The 23,472-nt window shown below is 36.2% G+C and overlaps 1 protein-coding gene across 3 annotated transcripts in view; it reads right to left on the bottom strand.

The window, feature by feature from the left end:
• Window positions 1-23,472, bottom strand: part of HDX (highly divergent homeobox) — a 209,371-nt gene that overhangs the window by 157,524 nt on the left and 28,375 nt on the right. For all 3 annotated transcript variants that reach the window (XM_030933537.1, XM_030933539.1, XM_030933538.1), the window contains one exon: window positions 17,300-18,403. In XM_030933537.1, the coding sequence (XP_030789397.1) occupies window positions 17,300-18,403 (1,104 nt within the window). The remainder of the gene's footprint in view (window positions 1-17,299; window positions 18,404-23,472) is intronic.

The following is a 23,472-nucleotide window of genomic DNA, read 5'->3' on the forward strand; positions in this document are numbered from 1 at the left end:
CAAAACAGAGAGATAGACCAATGGAACAGAACAGAGTCCTCAGAAATAATACCACACATTTACAGCCTTCTGATATTTGACAAACCTGAGAGAAACAAGAATGGGGAAAGGACTCCCTATTTAATAAATGGTGCTGGGAAAATTGGCTAGCCATAAGTAGAAAGCTGAAACTGGATCCTTTCCTTACTCCTTATACGAAGATTAATTCAAGATGGATTAGAGACTTAAATGTTAGACCTAATACCATAAAAACCCTAGAAGAAAATCTAGGTAGTACCATTCAGGACATAGGCATGGGCAAGGACTTCATGTCTAAAACACCAAAAGCAATGGCAGCAAAAGCCAAAATTGACAAATTTGATCTAATTAAACTAAAGAGCTTTTGCACAGCAAAAGAAACTACCATCAGAGTGAACAGGCAACCTACAGAATGGGAGAAAATTTTTGCAATCTACTCATCTGACAAAGGGCTAATATCCAGAATCTACAAAGAACTCAAACAAATATACAAGAAAAAAACACACAACCCCATCAAAAAGTGGGGAAAGTATATGAACAGACATTTCTCAAAAGAAGACATTCATACAGCCAACAGACACATGAAAAAATGCTCATCATCACTCGCCATCAAATCAAATGCAAATCAAAACCACAATGAGATACCATCTCACACCAGTTAGAATGGCAATCATTAAAAAGTCAGGAAACAACTGGTGTTGGAGAGGATGTGGAGAAATAGGAACCCTTTTACACTGTTGGTGGGATTGTAAACTAGTTCAAGCATTATGGAAAACAGTATGGCAATTCCTCAAGGATCTAGAACTAGATGTACCATATGACCCAGCCATCCCACTACTGGGTATATACCCAAAGGATTATAAATTATTCTACTACAAAGACACATGCACACGTATGTTTATTGCGGCACTATTCACAATAGCAAAGACTTGGAATCAACCCAAATGTCCATCTGTGACAGACTGGATTAAGAAAATGTGGCACATATACAGCATGGAATACTATGCAGCCATAAAAAAGGATGAGTTTGCGTCCTTTGTAGGGACATGGATGCAGCTGGAAACCATCATTCTTAGCAAACTATCACAAGAAGAGAAAACCAAACACCGCATGTTCTCACTCATAGGTGGGAACTGAACAATGAGATCACTTGGACTCGGGAAGGGGAACATCACACACTGGGGCCTATCATGGGGAGGGGGGAGGAGGGAGGGATTGCATTGGGGAGTTATACATGATATCAATGATGAATTGATGGGTGCTGACGAGTTGATGGGTGCAGCACACCAACATGGCACAAGTATACATCTGTAACAAACCTGCACGTTATGCACATGTACCATAGAACTTAAAGTATAATAAAAAAAAAAAAAAAAGAATTTCCAACTGAACCAGAATTTCATACTGCTAATTCACATTTCATTGAAATATTTTTTAATAAGTACGAATACATGGTATTAATGTTCAAAACCTAATACAGACAAGACAATTAAGTTCTTATTTTTTGGAGGAAGGCCTCAAGTCCCAATCAATTTCTAGTAACAATGTTTTTTCAGATCAATGTAATAATAACTGGTTTTTATTTCCTTCATATATTTTGTTTTGGTCTTAAAGACTAGATTAAAATTTAGTTCAATCCCCTAGAAGGCAACTGGTTTTACTTTTGCATTATCAAAAAAAAAAAAAAAAAAAAAAAAAATCCACAAAAAATCCTCTTCTCCAAACCAATTCCTAATACTGAATCTGTGCTCAAGATGAATCTTTTTCTGTACAATGTAAATGGTTACTTAGGTGAAATGTACCCATGAACATTAAAAAGAGTTGTTAGAAAGATTTAGCTAGATTTATAATTTAAGTTTTAAAACATAAATATATGTAGCTTCATCTTCTGTTGACAGTGACTGCCAGACCCTAGATTTCAATATTTACAAATTCCCATTTCATGCACACAAAACATATACCATTATCACACAACTGACTCCTCACAGACTGGGAGATTCTTCTGTTGCTTTAAATCTTTGGCCTCCCAGTCAGTTTCAAGATTAAACAACTTTTAACTCAAACTTCACTCTCAGACTGTTAACAAATTTCCACCCACACATGATTAATGCTTATCATGTACCCACACATGATATTTCCTGTTCTACTGGCAAAATTGGAAACCTGCCTCAAAGAGGTCATCAGATTTAAGAAAAATGGACCATAAACTGGTTATTGCAAAATACACTATGAAAGATCAGAATTCAAGATTCCCTATTGGTGTCATACTTCATTTTACTGCAATGATTAAGTGCTTTCAGAAAAACAAAGAAAGAAGTCTTAAGTTGGATTATTTCATACTTTTTAGATACTAGCTAAAGAACCCACAAAAATGTTTTGGAGTATACACCCTACCAAAAAAGTGTTTTAAAAACTCAGAAAATGGAATTATGTCAAGTATCTTATCTGGCCACAATGGAATAAAACTAGAAATCAATAACAAGAGCAAGACTGAAAAGTATACAAATGCATGGAAATTAAACAATATGTTCCTGAATGATCAGTGGGCTAATTAATAAAATAAAAAGAATATTTAAAAATTTCTCAAAACAAATGATAATGATAAAACAACACACCCCAAACAATGGGATATAGCAAAAGCAGTACTAAGAGGAAAGTTTAAAGCTGTAAGTGCCTACATTCAAAAAGTAGAAAAACTTTAGATAGACAACTAAAGATGCATTTCAGAGAACTAGAAAAGAAAGAGCAAACCAAATCCAAATTTATTAGAAAATGAAAATAAAAATCAGAGCAGAAATCAATGAAATTGAAATAAAAAATAGTACAAAAGATCAATGAATTTAAAAGTTGGTTTTTAAAAATTATAAGAAAATTGACAAACCTTTAGTGAGACTAACTGTGGGGAGAAAAGAGAGAATACTCAAATAAACAAAATCAGAGGTAAAAAAGGAGACATTACAACTGATAGTGCAGAAATTCAAAGGATCATTAGAAGGAGCAACTATATGCCAGTAACTTGTTATTGCTTCAATCTTTGTTTGTAGATGATATAATCATATATTTGGAAAAATCTAAACACTCTGCCAAAAAACTATTAGAACTAATAAACAAATTGAGTAAAGTTGCAGGATATAAAATCAACACACAAAAATCTGTAGCATTTCTAAATGCTAACAGCAAACATTCTGGAAAGAAAGTAATCCCATTTACAATAGCTACACAAAAAAAAAATACCTAGGAAATTACTAAAAGAAAAGTGAAAGATTTCTATAATGAAAACTATAAAACATTGATAAAAAAATTGAAGAGGACACAACAGAACTGATAGTCCATGCTAATGAATTAGAGGAATCAATATTTTTAAGGTGTCTATACTATGTAAAGCAATCTATAGATTCAATTCAATCCCTATCAAAATACCAATGACAGTCTTCAGAGAAACAGAAAAAAAAAAATGTAAAATCTATATGGAACCATAAAAGAACCAGAATATCCAAAGCTATTCTGAGCAAAAAGATCAAAACTGGAGAAATCACATTACCTGACTTCAAATTATGCTACAAAGCTGTAGTAACCAAAATAGCATGATACTGGCATAAGAACATACACAGAGACAAATGAAACAGAATAGAGAACCCAGAAACAAATCCATACACCTACAGTGAACTCATGATTGACAATATTGCCAAGAGCATACACTGGGAAAAGGACAGCCTCTTCAACAAATGGTGCTAGGAAAACTGGACATTCATATGGAGAAGAATGAAACTAGACCCCTATCTATCACCATAAAAATTTTTTTTAAAAAATGTATTAAAAACAAATCTAAGACCAGAAACTATGAAATTACTAGAAGAAAACTTTGGCAAAAATCTCCAGGACACTGTACTTGACAAAGATTTCTTGAGCAATACTCCACAAGCACAGGAAACCAAAGTAAAAATGGACAAATGGGATCACATCAAGTTAAAAAGCTTCTGCACAGTAAAGGAAACAATCAACAAAGTGAAGAGACAACACACAGAATGGGAGAAAAATACCTAAAACTACCTGTCTGACAAAGGATTAATCATCAGAATATATAAGGAGCTCGAACAACTCTACAGGAAAAAAATCTAACAATCTGATTTAGTAATGGGCAAAACACCTGAACAGACATTTCTCGAAATACGACACACAAATTGCCAACAGGTATATGGAAAGGTTCTCCACAACATTAATCTTCGGACAATTGCAAATCAAAACTAAAATGAGATATCATCTCACCCCAGTTAAAATGGTTTTCATCCAAAAGACAGGCAATAACAAATTCTGGTGAAAATGTAGAGAAAAGGGAATCTTCATAAACTCCTGGTGGGAATACAAATTAGTACACGCACTATGGAGAACAGTTGGCGGTTCCTCAGTAAACTAAAAATAGAGCTACCATAAAATCCAGCAATAAAGGTATCAGTATTTATCAAAAATAAAGGAAATCAGTAAATTGAAGAGATATCTGCACTCCCATGTTTATTGTAGTACTATTCACAATAGTCAAGATTTAGAAACAACCTGAGTGTCCACCAACAGGTGAATAAATAAAGAAAATATGGTATGTATACACAATGGAGAACTACTCAGTCATAAATAAGAATGAGATTCTGTCATTTGCAACAACAGGGATGGGATTGGAGGTCATTATGTTAAGACAAATAAGCCAGGCACTGAAAGACAAACATCATGTATTCTCACTTATTTGTAGGAGCTAAAATTTAAAACAACTGAACTCATGGAGATAAAGAGTAAAGAGATGATTACCAGAGGCTGGAAAGAGTAGTGTATTTTTTACAATCAAAGCGCAATAAGCCAAAATACCAATGTGGTAAATAAGTATTGGGCTGTTCTTTTGATACTAAAGAAAACAAAACCCAGTAAAGGAGTAGTCAGAACATTTATCATCATAATTGAGTGATATTGTTCTATTGATTAAAAAGTTAAGAAATTTTTTTTTAAATTAGCATCAAAGAGAGTAATAAACTTAGAAAGAAATTAAGGAAACAGAAATTTTCTCTACTGAGAAGTATATAACATTCTTGAAAGAAATCTGAACAGATGTAATGAGTGAAAAATCATAACACATTCATGGATCAGAAACATAATATGAAGTACTAATGCATGCCATGACATGAATGAACCTTAAAAACATCATACTAATGGAAAGAAGCCACTCTCAAATGGCCCATATTATATGACTCCATTTATATTAAAATGCAGAAAAGATAAATCCATAGAGATAGAAACATTAATGGTTGCTTAGTGACAGGATAGGGGATGCCGTGTGCTAATGCGTATGGGGTTCATTTTTAAGGTGATTAAATGTTCAAAAATTAGATTGTGGTGCTGCTTGAACAACTCTGTGAATATATTAGAAACCACTCAATTCACACTTTTAATGTGTGAATTTTATATTATGTAATATATGTCTTAATCAAATTATTTAAAAGTGATCCCTGCTAACTCTACCCACTCAACACAGATTACAATTATTTTTTAAAAAACTTGAATATTTTCCTGAGAGTTATTTTGACCAAGCCACTCAATCTTACTGGCTCTCATTTTCCTCAGGCAAAATAGCATTTGTGTTGGTTTAAATGCCTTGATATTTAAAGTTTCTATTGTTATTAAACTTTTGTTTCTTTTTAACAAAAGCACTAAAGTTCACAAGTAATAAAGAAGGTTGGAAGACATTACCAAGGCACTTTTACTAATAGAAATGTATTGTGCTTACAAAGATTTTCAAAGAAGTTCACCAAAGTGCTTTACTTCTATTAATTCCAAAGACCTTCTAAAATCCATGAGAGATGTGAATGCAATTAATTATCAAGCCACAATAATAATTGAAATGATACATGTTGTATTTATGGCACCTTTTCTTCCAAAGTGCCCCAATATCTTCACAAATATGATAATTAATAAACTTTAATCACAACAGCACTCTTGTGATAAGCAGGCAGTCTGACATACAGTTAATATGAAAAGTGAATGGCACTTTGGAGGGAGAACAATATGATTGTAATCTGACTCCGTGAGTGAGGTTAGCCTGGAGAGTTTTTGAAATGGAACTTGATTGTTCATAGTATCTTCCTATAGTCACATCCTGCTGGTTTCCTTAATATCACTTCAACCCTTAATATTATATTCCCAAGAGGCTCCTAAAGAGAGCTGATTTTAACTTCTTAGTATCCTTTAGGATTTCTTTAATTTGTACTCAATTTTCTAAATAGCTTAGTAGTATACTATCCTCCAGAAATAGTATCTCAGCTTGAAGATAAGTGTTGTAACACAGAAAAGAGGCAACAATCTCTGCTGTATACTTTCAGGGTGAGAAACCCAAGAGAATTGTTTGTTTTCTTACAGTTTCATAGCGAGAATGTTGACAAAATGGAGAACTACAAACCACTGCTCAAGGAAATAAGACAGGACACAAACAAACGAAAAATATTCCATGCTCATGGATAGGAAGAATCAATATTGTGAAAATGGCCATACTGCCCAAAGTAATTTATAGATTCAATGCTATCCCCATCAAGCTACTATCCTCTTTATTCACAGAATTAGAAAAAAACTACTTTAAATTTCATAAGGAACCAAAAAAGAGCCTTCATAGCCAAGACAATCCTAAGCAAAAAGAACAAGGCTGGAGGCATCACACTATCTGACTTCAAACTACACTAAAAGGCTACAGTAACAAAAACAACATGGTCCTGGTACTAAAACAGATATATAGACCAATGGAACCGAACAGAGGCCTCAGAAATAACACCTCACATCTACAACCATCTGATCTTCGACAAACCTGACAAAAACAAGCAAAGGGGAATGCATTCCCTATTTAATAAATGGTGCTGGGAAAACTGGCTAGCCATATGTAGAAAACTGAAATTGAACTCCTTCCTTACACCTTATACAAAAATTAACTCAAGATGGATTGAAGACTTAAATGTAAGACCTAAAACCATAAAAATCCTAGAACAAAACCTAGGCAATACCATTCAGGACATAGGCATGGGCAAAGACTTCATGACTAAAACACCAAAAGCAATGGGAACAAAAGCCAAAATTGACAAATGTGATCTAATTAAACTAAAGAGCTTCTGCACAGCAAAAGAAACTATCGTCAGAGTGAACAGGCAACCTACAGTATGGGAGAAAATTTTTGCAATCTATTCATCTGACAAAGGTCTAATATCCAGAATCTACAAAGAACTTAAACATATTTACAAGAAAAAAAAAATCTCATCAAAAAGTGGGCAAAGGATATGAACATGCACTTCTCAAAAGAAGACATTTATGCAGCCAAGAAACATATGAAAAAAAGGCTCATCATCACTGGTCATTGGAGAAATGCAAATCAAAACCACAATGAGATACTATCTCAGGCCAGTTAGAATGGTGATCATTAAAAAGTCAGGAAACAACAGATGCTAGAGAGGATGTGGAGAAATAGGAACACTTTTATACTGTTGCTGGGATTGTAAATTAGTTCAACCATTGTGGAAGTCAGTGTGGCGAATCCTCAAGGATCTAGAACCAGAAATACCATTTGACCCAGCAATCCCATTACTGGGTATATACCCAAAGGATTATAAATCATTCTACTATAAAGACACATGCACATGTATATTTATTGCAGCATTATTCACAATAGCTAAGACTTGGAACCAACCCAAATTTCCATCAATGATAGAATGGATAAAGAAAATGTAGCACATATACACCATGGAATACTATGCAGCCATAAAAAAGGATTAGTTCATGTCCTTTGCAGGAGCATGGGTGAAGCTGGAAACCATCATTCTCAGCAAACTAACACAAGAACAAAAAAACCAAACACTGCGTGTTCTCACTCTTATGTGGGAGGTGTTCAATGAGAACACATGGACGCAGGGAGGGGAACATCTCACACTGGGGCCCATTGAGGGGTGGGGGGTTAGGGGAGGGATAGCATTAGGAGAAATACCTAATGTAGATGATGGGTTGATGGGTGAAGCAAAGCACCATGGCAAGTGTATACCTATGTAACAAACCTGCACATTCTGCACATGTACCCCAGAACTTAAAGTATAATAATAATAATGATAATAGAAAGTTGACAAAATGACCACGGATTCTATTCTAAGTTCTGATCCACGAGTGTTGGTGATAGAGCTTCAGCAACACTTTGGAGGCTAAAACTCCATGGATTCCACTTCTCCATGCTGCCTTGATTTTCCAAATATTAACTAACTGAACAAAGAGTTGAGGTTAAATGATTCCCCAGGGCTTCTCCACCATATTCTCTCAAGTCAGGTTGGCTTACACAGGTCTGATATAGTATAACAATGGGCTTTTAATGGTTGTAATGAAGGTGATAGCTTACTGAATGTCTTCTTTCAGCCAGTAATACATGTTATTTATTTCTCAAATAACTTCTGATAATTGTGGTCTGTGCAAAATTTTACTTGAAATGGAACATAAATGAGACATAGACTAGCAGAGTTTCATTAACTTTCCAACTATTAGTTCATATGTATAAGAAGTTTATGTGCCAGGAAAGGTACAAAGAACCTTGGATAGATTTTTTTTTTCATTTCCTGTCACCAGATTCCTGTGAAGGAGGAAATAGTAACCACATTATACAAATAAAGAAACTGTTACACAAGAGGATAAGCCACTGGCTATACTATACCTTCTTATCTGTTCACAAGCAGAAAATGGCAGAGCTTGAATTTGAATCCAGGTCTGTCCATGCTCTAAGCTTATACTCTAAATTGTTATGTCACGTTGCCTTTCTTTTAAGAAGATTACCATTCATACAACAGTTGCTAAATTTTATTGCAAAAAATAAAATAAAAGCAGGTTATTTTATTTTTAAAAATTGTTTCTTCAAAAGCTCTGTCAGAAAAAAGTAGAGTATGTAAAGGTAAAATCACAGGTTAAATTATCCTTTAGGGAGTGGTGGATTTAAAAAAAAAATAAAATTAAACCTTGCGTTCTCAGACCTCCCAGTAAGTCAAATACACTTGAAATAGATATGCTGTATGGTAAAGTAGAAAATACAATAAATAATACATTTCTGAGTTGGAATTCTGATTTTGTCATTTACTAGCTATGTAATCCTAGGCAAGCAATTGAAATATGGATAAAATGCCTATCTGTCCAGATCATCATGAAGATTAAATGAATTTAGTTATATAAAGTGACCAAAGGTCCCAGCACATGGTCACCCCTCAACAAATGGTAAGTGTTATTGTTATTACTATTATTAAGAACAATACTGAAGGGGTAAAGAAGTGCAAAAGAGTAGGTGGATGAAGGAGGGATGTGTAGAGGATATTGATGGTATGATTCAATGTTACACTAAGCATGCTTCTTTAAAGAACAAGCACATAAAAATGAGTCAGTTATCAATAAAGAATGACTATTAATGATGATGATGGAGTTCTTCTGTTATGACCAGTTGATAGAGGGATACTTCCTATACTGTGTTATTGCTTTTCATTTTCAAGCAGAGAGCTGTAAGATGGAGGGAGCTAAAAGAAGATGGTTCCTTAAACTGGTTCAGAATAGCCTGGAAGCATCTTAAATCCAGACAAATCTTAAGTATTGTGGTTGAAAAGATAGGAAGTGCTAGGCTGGGCCCAGTGGCTTACGTCTGTAATCCCAGCACTCTGGGAGGCCGAGGTGGATGGATCACCTGAGGTCAGGAGTTCAAGACCAGTCTGGTCAATATGGTGCAATCCAATCCCTAATAAAAATACAAAAATTGGGGGGGGGCGGAGAAAGATGGCCGAATAGGAACAGCTCCAGTCTCCAACTCCCAGTGCGAGTGACACAGAAGACCGGAGATTTCTGCATTTTCAACTGAGGTACTGGGGTCATCTCACTAGGGAGTGCCGGACAATCGGTGCTGGTCAGCTGCTGCAGCCTGACCAGCGAGAGCTGAAGCAGGGTGAGGGATCACCTCACCTGGAAAGCGCAAGGGGGAAGGGAATCCCTTTTCCTAGCCAGGGGAACTGAGACACACAACACCTGGAAAATGGGGTAACACCCACCCCAATACTGCGCTTTAACCAAACGGACACATGAGGAGAATATATCCCACACCTGGCTGGGAGGGTCCCACGCCCATGGAGCCTCCCTCATTGCTGACACAGCAGTCTGCGATCTAACCTAAACAGCAGCAGGGAGGCTGGGGGAGGGGTGCCCGCAATTGCTGAGGCTTAAGTAGGTAAACAAAGCCGCTGGGAAGCTCGAACTGGGTGGAGCTCACAGAAGCTCAAGGAAACCTGCCTGTCTCTGTAGACTCCACCTCTGGGGAAAGGGCACTGATAAAAAGCAATAACACAAAAGCAGCAGAACCTCTGCAGACGCAAACGACTCTGTCTGACAGCTTTGAAGAGAGCAGTGGATCTCCCAACACGGAGGGTGAGATCTGAGAAGGGACAGACTGCCTGCTCAAGTGGGTCCCTGACCCCTGAGTAGCCTAACTGGGAGACATCCCCCACTAGGGGCAGTCTGACACCCCATACCTCACAGGGTGGAGTACACCCCTGAGAGGAAGCTTTCAAAGTAAGAATCAGACAGGTACACTTGCTGTTCAGCAATATTCTATCTTTGGCAACCTCTGCTGCTGATACCCAGGCAAACAGGGTCTGGAGTGGACCTCAAGCAATCTCCAACAGACCTACAGCTGAGGGTCCTGACTGTCAGAAGGAAAGCTATCAAACAGGAAGGACACCTATACCAAAACCCCATCAGTACGTCACCATCATCAAAGACGAGAGACAGATAAAACCACAAAGATGGGGAAAAAGCAGGGCAGAAAAGCTGGAAATTCAAAAAATAAGAGCGCATCTCCCCCTGCAAAGGAGCGCAGCCCATCGCCAGCAACGGATCAAAGCTGGTCAGAGAATGACTTGGACGAGAGGAGAGAAGAAGGCTTCAGTCCATCAAACTTATCAGAGCTAAAGGAGGAATTACATACCCAGCGCAAAGAAACTAAAAATCTTGAAAAAAGAGTGGAAGAATTGACAGCTAGACTAATTAATGCAGAGAAGGACATAAACGAAATGACAGAGATGAAAACCATGACACGAGAAATACGTGACAAATGCACAAGCTTCAGTAACCGACTCGATCAACTGGAAGAAAGAGTATCAGCGATTGAGGATCAAATGAATGAAATGAAGCAAGAAGAGAAACCAAAAGAAAAAAGAAGAAAAAGAAATGAACAAAGCCTGCAAGAAGTATGGGATTATGTAAAAAGACCAACTCTACATCTGATTGGGGTGCCTGAAAGTGAGGGGGAAAATGGAACCAAGCTGGAAAACACTCTTCAGGATATCACCCAGGAGAACTTCCCCAACCTAGTAGGGCAGGCCAACATTCAAATTCAGGAAATACAGAGAACACCACAAAGATACTCCTCGAGAACAGCAACTCCAAGACACATAATTGCCAGAATCACCAAAGGTGAAATGAAGGAAAAAATCTTAAGGGCAGCCAGAGAGAAAGGTCGGGTTACCCACAAAGGGAAGCCCATCAGACTAACAGCAGATCTCTCGGCAGAAACTCTACAAGCCAGAAGAGAGTGGGGGCCAATATTCAATATTCTTAAAGAAAAGAATTTTAAATCCGGAATTTCATATGCAGCCAAACTAAGTTTCATATGTGAAGGAGAAATAAAATCCTTTACAGAGAAGCAAATGCTTAGAGATTTTGTCACCACCAGGCCTACCTTACAAGAGACCCTGAAGGAAGCACTAAACATGGAAGGAGCAACCGATACCAGCCATTGCAAAACCATGCCAAAATGTAAAGACCATCGAGGCTAGGAAGAAACTACATCAACTAACGAGCAAAATAACCAGTTAATATTATAATGGCAGGATCAAGTTCACACATAACAATATTAACCTTAAATGTTAATGGACTAAATGCTCCAATTAAAAGACACAGACTGGCAAACTGGATAAAGAGTCAAGACCCATCAGTCTGCTGTATTCAGGAGACCCATCTCACATGCAGAGACATACATAGGCTCAAAATAAAGGGATGGAGGAAGATCTACCAAGCAAATGGAGAACAAAAAAAAAGCAGGGGTTGCAATCCTAGTCTCTGATAAAACAGACTTTAAAGCATCAAAGATCAAAAGAGACAAAGAAGGCCATTACACAATGGTAAAGGAATCAATTCAACAGGAAGAGCTAACTCTCCTAAATATATATGCACCCAATACAGGAGCACCCAGATTCATAAAGCAAGTCCTTAGAGACTTACAAAGAGACTTAGACTCACTGAAAATAATAATGGGAGACTTCAACACTCCACTGTCAACATTAGACAGATCAACGAGACAGAAAGTTAACAAGGATATCCAGGAATTGAACTCATCTCTGCACCAAGCGGACCTAATAGACATCTATAGAACTCTCCACCCCAAATCAACAGAATATATATTCTTCTCAGCACCACATCACATTTATTCCAAAATTGACCACATAATTGGAAGTAAAGCACTCCTCAGCAAATGTACAAGAACACATTATAACAAACTGTCTCTCAGACCACAGTGCAATCAAACTAGAACTCAGGACTAAGAAACTCAATCAAAACCGCTCAACTACATGGAAACTGAACAACCTGCTCCTGAATGACTACTGGGTACATAACGAAATGAAAGCAGAAATAAAGATGTTCTTTGAAACCAATGAGAACAAAGATACAACATACCAGAATCTCTGGGACACATTTAAAGCAGTGTGTAGAGGGAAATTTATAGCACTAAATGCCCACAAGAGAAAGCAGGAAAGATCTAAAATTGACACTCTAACATCACAATTAAAAGAACCAGAAAGGCAAGAGCAAACACATTCAAAAGCTAGCAGAAGGCAAGAAATAACTAAGATCAGAGCCGAACTGAAGGAGATAGAGACACAAAAAACCCTCCAAAAAATCAATGAATCCAGGAGTTGGTTTTTTGAAAAGATCAACAAAATTGACAGACCGCTAGCAAGACTAATATAGTAGAAAAGAGAGAGGAATCAAATAGACGCAATAAAAATGATACAGGGATATCACCACCGACCCCACAGAAATACAAACTACCATTAGAGAATACTATAAACACCTCTACAAAAATCAACTAGAAAATCTAGAAGAAATGGATAATTTCCTGGACACTTACATTCTCCCAAGACTAAACCAGGAAGAAGATGAATCCCTGAATAGACCAATAGCAGGCTCTGAAATTGAGGCAATAATTAATAGCCTACCAACCAAACCAGGACCAGATGGATTCACAGCTGAATTCTACCAGAGGTACAAGGAGGAGGTGGTACCATTCCTTCTGAAATTTTTCCCATTAATAGAAAAAGAGGGAATCCTCCCTAACTCTTTTTATGAGGCCAACATCATCCTGACACCAAAGCCTGGCAGAGACACAACAAAAAAAGAGAATTTTAGACCAATATCCCCGATTAACATTGATGCAAAAATCCTCAATAAAATAGTGGCAAACCAGATTCAGTATCACATCAAAAAGCTTATCCACCATGATCAATTGGGTTCCTCCCTGGGATGCAAGGCTGGTTCAACATTCGCAAATCAACAAACGTAATCCATCATATAAACAGAACCAAAGACAAGAACCACATGATTATCTCAATAGATGCAGAAAAGGCTTTTGACAAAATTAAACAGCGCTTCATGCAAAAAAACGCTCAATAAGTTCGGTATTGATGGAACGTATCTCAAAATAATAAGAGCTATTTATGACAAACCCACCGCTAATATCATACTGGATGGGCAAATACTGGAAAAATTCCCTTTGAAAACTGGCACAAGACAGGGATGCCCTCTCTCACCACTCCTATTCAACATAGTGTTGGAAGTTCTGGCTAGGGCAATCAGGCAAGAGAAAGAAATCAGGGGTATTCAGTTAGGAAAAGAAGTCAAATTGTCCCTGTTTGCAGATGACATGATTGTATATTTAGAAAACCCCATTGTCTCAGCCCAAAATCTCCTTAAGCTGATAAGCAACTTCAGCAAAGTCTCAGGATACAAAATCAATGTGCAAAAATCACAAGCATTCTTATACACCAGTAACAGACAAACAGAGAGCCAAATCAGGAATGAACTTCCATTCACAATTGCTTCAAAGAGAATAAAATACCTAGGAGTCCAACTTACAAGGGATGTAAAGGACCTCCTCAAGGAGAAGTACAAACCACTGCTCAGTGAAATAAAAGAGGACACAAACAAATGGAAGAACATATCATGCTCATGGATAGGAAGAATCAATATCGTGAAAATGGCCATACTGCCCAAGGTTATTTATAGATTCAATGCCATCCCCATCAAGCTACCAATGAGTTTCTTCACAGAATTGGAAAAAACTGCTTTAAAGTTCACATGGAACCAAAAAAGAGCCCGCATTGCCAAGACAATCCTAAGTCAAAAGGACAAAGCTGCAGGCGTCATGCTACCTGACTTCAAACTATACTACAAGGCTACAGTAACCAAAACAGCATGGTACTGGTACCAAAACATAGATATAGACCAATGGAACACACAGAGTCCTCAGAAATTATACCACACCTCTACAGCCATCTGATCTTTGACAAACCTGAGAGAAACAAGAAATGGGGAATGGATTCCCTATTTAATAAATGGTGCTGGGAAAATTGGCTAGCCATAAGTAGAAAGCTGAAACTGGATCCTTTCCTTACTCCTTATATGAAGATTAATTCAAGATGGATTAGAGACTTAAATGTTAGACCTAATACCATAAAAACCCTAGAAGAAAATCTAGGTAATACAATTCAGGAAATAGGCATGGGAAGGACTTCATGTGTAAAACACCAAAAGCAACAGCAGCAAAAACCAAAATTGACAAATGGGATCTAATTAAACTAAAGAGCTTCTGCACAGCAAAAGAAACTACCATCAGAGTGAACAGGCAACCTACAGAATGGGAGAAAATTTTTGCAATCTACTCATCTGACAAAGGGCTAATATCCAGAATCTACAAAGAACTCCAACAAATGTACAAGAAAAAAACAAACAACCACATCAAAATGTGGGCAAAGGGGCCAGGCGCGGTGGCTCAAGCCTGTAATCCCAGCACTTTGGGAGGCCGAGACGGGCGGATCACAAGGTCAGGAGATGAAGACCATCCTGGCTAACACGCTGAAACCCCGTCTCTACTAAAAAAAAATAAAAATACAAAAAACTAGCTGGGCGAGGTGGCAGGCACCTGTAGTCCCAGCTAATCGGGAGGCTGAGGCAGGAGAATGGAGTAAACCTGGGGGGCGGAGCTTGCAGTGAGCTGAGATCCGGCCACTGCACTCCAGACTGGGCAACAGAGCGAGACTCCATCTCAAAAAAAATAAAAATAAAAATAAATTTAAAAAAAAAAGTGGGCAAAGGATATGAACAGACATTTCTCAAAAGAAGACATTCATACAGCCAACAGACACATGAAAAAATGCTCATCATCACTTGCCATCAGAGAAATGCAAATCAAAACCACAATGAGATACCATCTCACACCAGTTAGAATGGCAATCATTCAAAAGTCAGGAAACAACAGGTGTTGGAGAGGATGTGGAGAAATAGGAACACTTTTACACTGTTGGTGGGATTGTAAACTAGTTCAGCCATTATGGAAAACAGTATGGCAATTCCTCAAGGATCTAGAACTAGATGTACCATATGACCCAGCCATCCCACTACTAGGTATATACCCAAAGGATTATAAACTATTCTACTACAAAGACACATGTACACGTATGTTTATTGCAGCACTATTCACAATAGCAAAGACTTGGAATCAACCCAAATGTCCATCTGTGACAGACTGGATTAAGAAAATGTGGCACATATACACCATGGAATACTATGCAGCCATAAAAAAAGATGAGTTTGCATCCTTTGTAGGGACATGGATGCAGCTGGAAACCATCATTCTCAGCAAACTGTCACAAGAACTGAAAACCAAACACCGCATGTTCTCACTCATAGGTGGGAACTGAACAATGAGATCACTTGGACTCGGGAAGGGGAACATCACACACTGGGGCCTATCATGGGGAGGGGGGAGGGGGGAGGGATTGCATTGGGAGTTATACATGATATAAATAATGAATTGACGGGTGCTGACGAGTTGATGGGTGCAGCACACCAACATGGCACAAGTACACATATGTAACAAACCTGCACGTTATGCACATGTACCCTAGAACTTAAAGTATAATAAAAAAAAAATGCAAAAATTAGCTGGGCGTGGTGGCACACGCCTCTAGTCCCAGCTACTTGGGTGTTGAGGCAGGAGAATTGCTTGAACCGGGGAGCAGAGGTTGCAGTGAGCCAAGATCACGTTACTGCACTCCAGCCTGGGTAACAGAGTGAGACTCTGTCTAAAAAAAAAAAAAAAGGAAAAGGAAAGAGAAGAAGTTCTAGCCAGTAGTAAGGAAAAATGGCAACCATTCAAGCTCTGCTATTCAAATTCTCTAAAGCAGATTTTTCAGAGGGAATTATCTATAGATTAAGAGATGTTCTGAGGTAGGCTTATACCTCACTGTTAATGCGATTATTTGAAGCATATCTGAACAATTGAGTATATGAAACAGTAAATAAATAACAACTCTTTTGCACATAGGTCTAAAATTGCAATAATTCTTATTCTGAATATGTCTTTTCCCTATAAACATTTTAAATGACTATTTGACTACTGTCTCACTTAATGTTTTAATAAAGCATTTACATTTATAAAAAGCAGTTGGCTGAGTTACCATAGCCTCTGACTTCTCAGCCATCAGCACCTAAAGAAATGATTGACTTGCCTGGGTTTGTACCAGGGAAGCCACCACTCATCTAGTGACAGCTCCCCAAAATGCAACTGAAAACCATTATAGGAATAATCTATTTTCAAGAGCATGAGCGTGACCAATTTAACCCTATTTTAGCAGTGGGAAGTTCCATACTACCCATTAAACTCCCATTTCCTGAACAAAATCATTTTAAATGTCAGGCAAAAACTGTCATATCATAAAAATGACTATATTCCTGAAAAAAGACCTCATCATTTAAAAACATGAGAAACAAAGCACAAGATTCTTCAAGGAGTTATTCCCAAACCACCACTTTGAAGTAAAACTCTCACATTACTTCAATATACGAGTTAAGTGATCCAGGTCCCAAATCTAACTGTATACAAACACAGTTTTTAAAACCTTTATAAAATAAATTTACACATTACCTGGTAATTGTTTTGGTTTTGTGATAATCTCAATTGGTTTGATGATGCAAAATGAGGAGAAAAATTACTCCGTAACGGATTTGTATTACTGTACATTGTACTAGATGCTGTATGTAATGAGGTCCGTGGTGTCAAATGGTAGTTTCTGTTTTGATACAGTACACTGTCTGACATATCTCTAATATTCACCATTTGTGAATTTGGCATATTTCTTCCTGGTCCAGGCAAGGTTGTACTTTGGTTCTCAGCTCGAAGGGAACTGCCACTTTCATAAAATCTCGAATAGCTTGGTATCTGTGCTCTCATCGATGCCAGCTCTTCCTCTCTGGCATATTCATCCTCAGCATCTCCAGTCTCCATTGCAATGGACAAACAATTTCCTTCTGCTGAGCTAGGCTTCTGTGGGGCATTTCCTCCCAGAATTCTCTGGGGGTAATCACTAACTGCCAATGAAAACACTTCACGGATTTCCAAGTTTTGTGTTCTACAGTAAGGGTCTCTAATAGTTGGCTTTTGCCCACATAAGTTATGTAATGCTGGACCTGTGTGTTCAGGCTTATATGACCTTTGAATCCCAACTGGTTCAATTTTACAAGGTCGGTGGCACACAGAAGATTTTTGAGGTACTGTCATTTCAGAAGCTTGTACTGAAGAGTTTCCATAGTTTTTCTTTGTGTGATTGAATACTGAGTTTCCAGCATTTAGCACACTTGTCTGTCTTGACAAAATAATTGTTTTTTCACCTAGGAGTAGGGAAGCATTTTTACAGTGTGCTACTTGTCTTCGAACAGGAATGTGCAACTGAAACTCAGTATCATTTTTAGTGGCTGTTTTCTGCATAGGGATTTTATGTGCTTCTGTAATTTGTGTGTCGGTATGTTTGTTTGTTCCTTGCCTACTTGATGAACTGGCTGGACTGTATATACCAGTCACAATGACATCATTATTGGCAGATGTCCAAGAAGACTGCTGGCTTGAGGGTCGAGTAATATTAACCACATTTCTGACTGTAATGTCTGGAGCTGACAAAGAGGTTCCTGTTGTTGCTGTTCCAGATTCAGAGTTCTTACTACTCATCTTTCTTCTCTTATTGCCAACCCACGTCTGAAAGGATAAAACATGGTATTATAAAAAAAAAAAAATTTAAAACAAACTAAGAAAAAACAAATTTTACATGATGCATTATATTTTCATTTGTCTTGGAACCAAGGTGTACATAAAGGTAAAAGAAAAAGATAAAATAACTGAAAAGCTAACTAAAGTATAAAGACAAAGATGATCAGGCACTCATACTTAATAAATACCTTCAAACTTTGAGAACAGAGTGTATTATTGTTTCTCTCCTCATAACACATCCAACTAATATGTATCAAGAAACTTAAAAATGTTTATACACTTTGACATAGTAAATATATTTATGGTAATTTATCCTAAAAATAACCTACAAATGTAGATAAAGTTTATATGCAATGATGTTCATCATATATTTATTTATAATACTGAAAAGTTAAGAACATACTAAAGGTAGGCTATTTAATGGCATTAAGAAATGCTCATAGTATTGTTAAACAAATACACAATTGCAATCTTTAGACTCATTAACTTCCATTTTATAAATATATCATAACTTGCTTAATTTCATACTATCAGATATTTATAGTTTTTGAAATATTCTTTATTATAAATCATATTGCCATATACCTCATTGTAGATGCAACTTTGTACTGCTGCTCCATTAGAATGTAATACTAAAAGAAAAATTGCTAGGCTCTAACATTTTCAAAGTGCCCTCCAATGTAAGAGTTCTGGTTTCCTCACACCCTCACCAAGAGTTTGCATTATCTTTTTATAGTCTTTACTAGTCCAGGAGTAAATAAAAAGTGTATAATTGCTGCTTTGATATGAATTTCTATGGTTACAATATTACTTTCATAGAATTCCCTATCCATTACCTTTACCTATTTTTATATTGAGCTGTTTACCTTTTTAAATTGATTTGTAAGAGTAATTTTCTACTAAAGATAGTAATAATTATTTGTTATAAGTTGCAAATTTTGTTTTCAGTTTGTCATTAATTTATGGTAGTTATTGTCTTCTTTACATTTTCTCTACTTACCAAATTTCGTACAATAAATAGATATTTTCTAAACAGAATAAGATTATTAATAAAAATACTAGTGGTTGAAGTTTAGGATTTAATTACAAAATACATATTTTAATGTAAGTAATTTATTATAATTATCTTAGTATTATTTTTCTGAGTCACGGATCCAAAATTATACAATAAGAAATATATTCTATAATGTGATTACTAAACTTTATAATGATTCCAAAATGCATACCATATTATAAAAACCAAAGCACATTAATCTATTAAGAATTAAACAGGCCAGGCCCAGTGGCCCATGCCTGTAACCCCAGCACTTTGGGAAGCCAAGGCAGGAGGATCTCTTGAGGCCAACATTTTGAGACCAGCCTGGGCAATATAGTGGGACTCAGTCTCCACCAAAAATTTTCCTAAAAAAGGATTAAAAGAAATGAATAAATGAAAACATGAAATGAACTAGCCTTGAACAAACATGGTTCAGAGTATATTTGGTTAACTTTTATATGGATATGTTTTTGAAGATCACATAAACTGTCAAATTTTCAATGTTTGCTGTACACCTTATGCAATTTAAAATTATATACAACATTAGTGTTGCTGTAATACTGTAAATAAAAGCTAATATGTATTGAATCCACATTATGTGATCTCTCTATAGATAGATAGATAGATAGATAGATAGATAGATAGATAGATAGATAGATAGATTGATTGATTTTCATTTGCCTTGGAACCAAGGTGTACATACAGGTAAAAGAAAAAAATAAAATAAAAAAACTAAAGTGTAAAGAATCTATAATAATCTATAAAGGATCTATAATAAAGGATCTATAATAGATCTACCTATATAGAGTGTTATATATGTATACATATGTATAAAAAACCTCCTTTGGTAGGTGTTACTTTTCTAATTGTGTAAATGAAGAAACTGAGGTTCAGAAATAATAAATAACTTGTGGAAGGATATTCTAGGGGCAAGTGAGAGAGCAAAGATTCCGTCAATTCTACCTTGCCTGAAAGCACATTAAGCCTTCCACTACCCTACATGTAGTGGTTAGAAACTCCTGAAAATAGTCATCTCTATTGGCCATTTTATTTTTATAATTATTGTTTCTCCCATAAAGAAAACGTTCCACAAAGTAAAGTAGTGTTCCACTTTACTTCACATGAGGCAGTGGGAATTTTAAACTCACTCTGACTTTCATGAAACAGCAGGAGTGAGAATGATAAGCAGAAAGATGTACAAATATAAATGTCACAGGAGACAGGGGAGAAAAACTAAAAGGTTTTAAATTGCATACTAGAGAAATATTTAAAACTAAAATGTTAAAAGTTGAATTTTACAAATATGCAAAATAAGTTGCCACATTATGGCTTTTTAAGTAAAAATAATCTGTGAGAAGCATAACATATTTGTAGATAATCTTTACAAAAATATAAAAGCATTACATTAAAAAATTTAATGGGTAAGCACAGTAAAATTATAAAATTTGAATTCAAGAACTATGACATCTGGAGGGCAGCTCTGGGCCACTTAAAAAAAGAAAAACACACGGACACAACATAACCTACTGTGTTCTCTTCACGCAATATCTACCTTAACTCAGGAAGTTTAAGAGTGATTTTAGTGCATTGCAAATTTATGGCTTACTTATAAAGTTGTATAGTTTATACATACATATGCATATTATATATAGTTTCTTATGTAGCTTAATAGATATTTATATAATGTACCCGTCAAAAAGTAAAATGCAGTAGAATAATATCCATATACATAAGAAATAGCTATATAGCAACCTAGCAACCTCCCTTGTCCAGAACACAACCAACACAGATGTCACGAGATCCATGTACTTCACTACAACACCTAACCTTAAAACCAACTGTCAACAACAAATTAGAAATTGCAAAATAGAAGGGATATTAGTGATAGAGGTTGCTGTTGACGGGCACCCCGGGAGTACCAACACTAAAATTGTTCACTGAACGTTGCTCACTAAAGGGAAAAGAAAAGGAACACAAAACAGAAGCAATGTGAGAAATCACTAAATAGCAGTCTGGCATCCTTTAATTTAAGGAAAAAAATAACTCCATATGCCTTACCAAGTTGTGAGTATTATTATTTTGTGACAGAGTATAATAATTGATTTCCATAGTGAAAACCCTGAGTCAAAAAGTAAGGGTTCAATTATTTTCCACGTTCTCAGTTGAAAAAAGTAGGAAAGTGTATAAATAGGAAGGTATATAAGAAATATTTCCTTTTAAAACGAAAATAAAGAAAATACATTGCCTGAGGTTTCCCAAAAGCTGAATTAAATTTTACTAAAATTTGTTCAGTTATCAATTATTATCAAAATATACCAAAGCTTATAAGATGTAAATGATTCTCATTTATGTTACGTCTTAAAAGATGTGTCAGACAAAATTGATATGATGAGAATTTGGGTTTAGGAGCTAATAAAGTGATATTACACAGGAAGAAAAGAAAGAAAAGTCATTCGGTCATTAATCTTTAGTGTCCATAAATTTATGTTTCAGTTCTCTCTTTGAAATTCACTGTCTCTAAACTTCTTTCCCCTTTTTTATATCTCTTTCTTTGTTTTCTTGTTTTTTTTTTTTACCCCAGTATATTTATTTTTGCTTGATGTTTTAACTTTTTAAGTTTTCTTTACATTGAGATCAAGTTCTTAATACAGTGGGACTTAAGGATATTTTAAAAGAAAAATGCAATGAATACTTTATTAATAATAATAAAGATCTCTTTCAAGTAGAACATATAACCCTAGCAAAGTATCCGGGGAAGGGGGTGGGGTGTAGAGTGATGAGTCTACAAAAAAATTCCTTTTGCCCTTTAACTGGAAAAGCCATCAAAATTGTGTTGGGATTTAGATTAGGAAGACCGAATTTCTGTAAAATTTACTTTGGAATGGAGGGAATGAATCCATTTTTTACACTTTTTTGTAACATGTTAACATTTTACTGATAATCTATATTCTAAGAAATTATGTATTTCATTCCCATTGTTTGTTTTAGATTTTCACACCATTTTGAGCATAAATATAAATCTCTGTATTTCAACACTCTCAATATTCAATCACAATAAAGTAAGTTATGAGGGGAAGATTGCAATAACACATTGGAAATATGAAAGATTTCACAATATGAAAGATTTTCACAATGCAGCTGCCTGGCAAGGGTTTTCACTTTAAGGTAATGACAAGATAAAAGAAAAAAAAGCAGAGGAAATTAATGCAGGATAAAGAAAGTAGCACTTGTTAACTGCAATCTCATCAACTTAAAATATGCATTTTTATGTTATATTTTCTAATACAGTTAGACATTTTGCTCTGTGGCTTAGTAAAGATATTTCAAATAAGCCATTTAGAGCTGTTAATAGGAGATATTTCCGGTTCTTAAACAAATCTGAGTATGATGACTGGTCTCAGAAAATAAGAAACAGATATCCTGGACCAGGCGCGGTGGCTCACCCTGTGATCCCAGCACTTTGGGAAGCCGAGGCAGGCGGTTCATCTGAGGTCAGGAGTTCGAGACCAACCTGTCCAACATGGCGAAACCCCGTCTTTACTAAAACTACAAAGAATTAGCCAGGCGTGGTGGCAGGCACCTGTAATTCCAGCTACTCGGGAGGCTGAGGCAGGAGAATCACTTGAACCCAGGAGGTGGAGGCTGCAGAGAGCTGAGATCGCTCCACTGCACTCCAGCCTGGGCGACAAGAGCGAAACTCCGTTTAAAAAAAAAAAGAAAAAAAAAAGAAACAGATATCCTGGATATTTTTGTTTAGAATTGGCATAATTCCCTATTTGAAGGCGAATAAATATTGTAGTCCTTAAGAAACACATATTCTGAATAATTATTAAGATATACTTATCTTTAGGGTCTTTGAAGGTACATCGAAAGCAAAATACACTTAAGAACAGACATCCTTTCTCTTTCCTAAATTAGCCTAATGAATGCCAAGTAGGAGAAAGTTGCTAATCTTTCAATCACTAAGGTTTCACACCAAGAGGATTTGTAACATTTTCAAACAGACATAAAAGTTCCCATG

The sequence above is a fragment of the Rhinopithecus roxellana genome, chromosome 7, assembly GCF_007565055.1.
Source record: "Rhinopithecus roxellana isolate Shanxi Qingling chromosome 7, ASM756505v1, whole genome shotgun sequence".
In the NCBI taxonomy this organism is placed as follows: Eukaryota; Metazoa; Chordata; class Mammalia; order Primates; family Cercopithecidae; genus Rhinopithecus; species Rhinopithecus roxellana.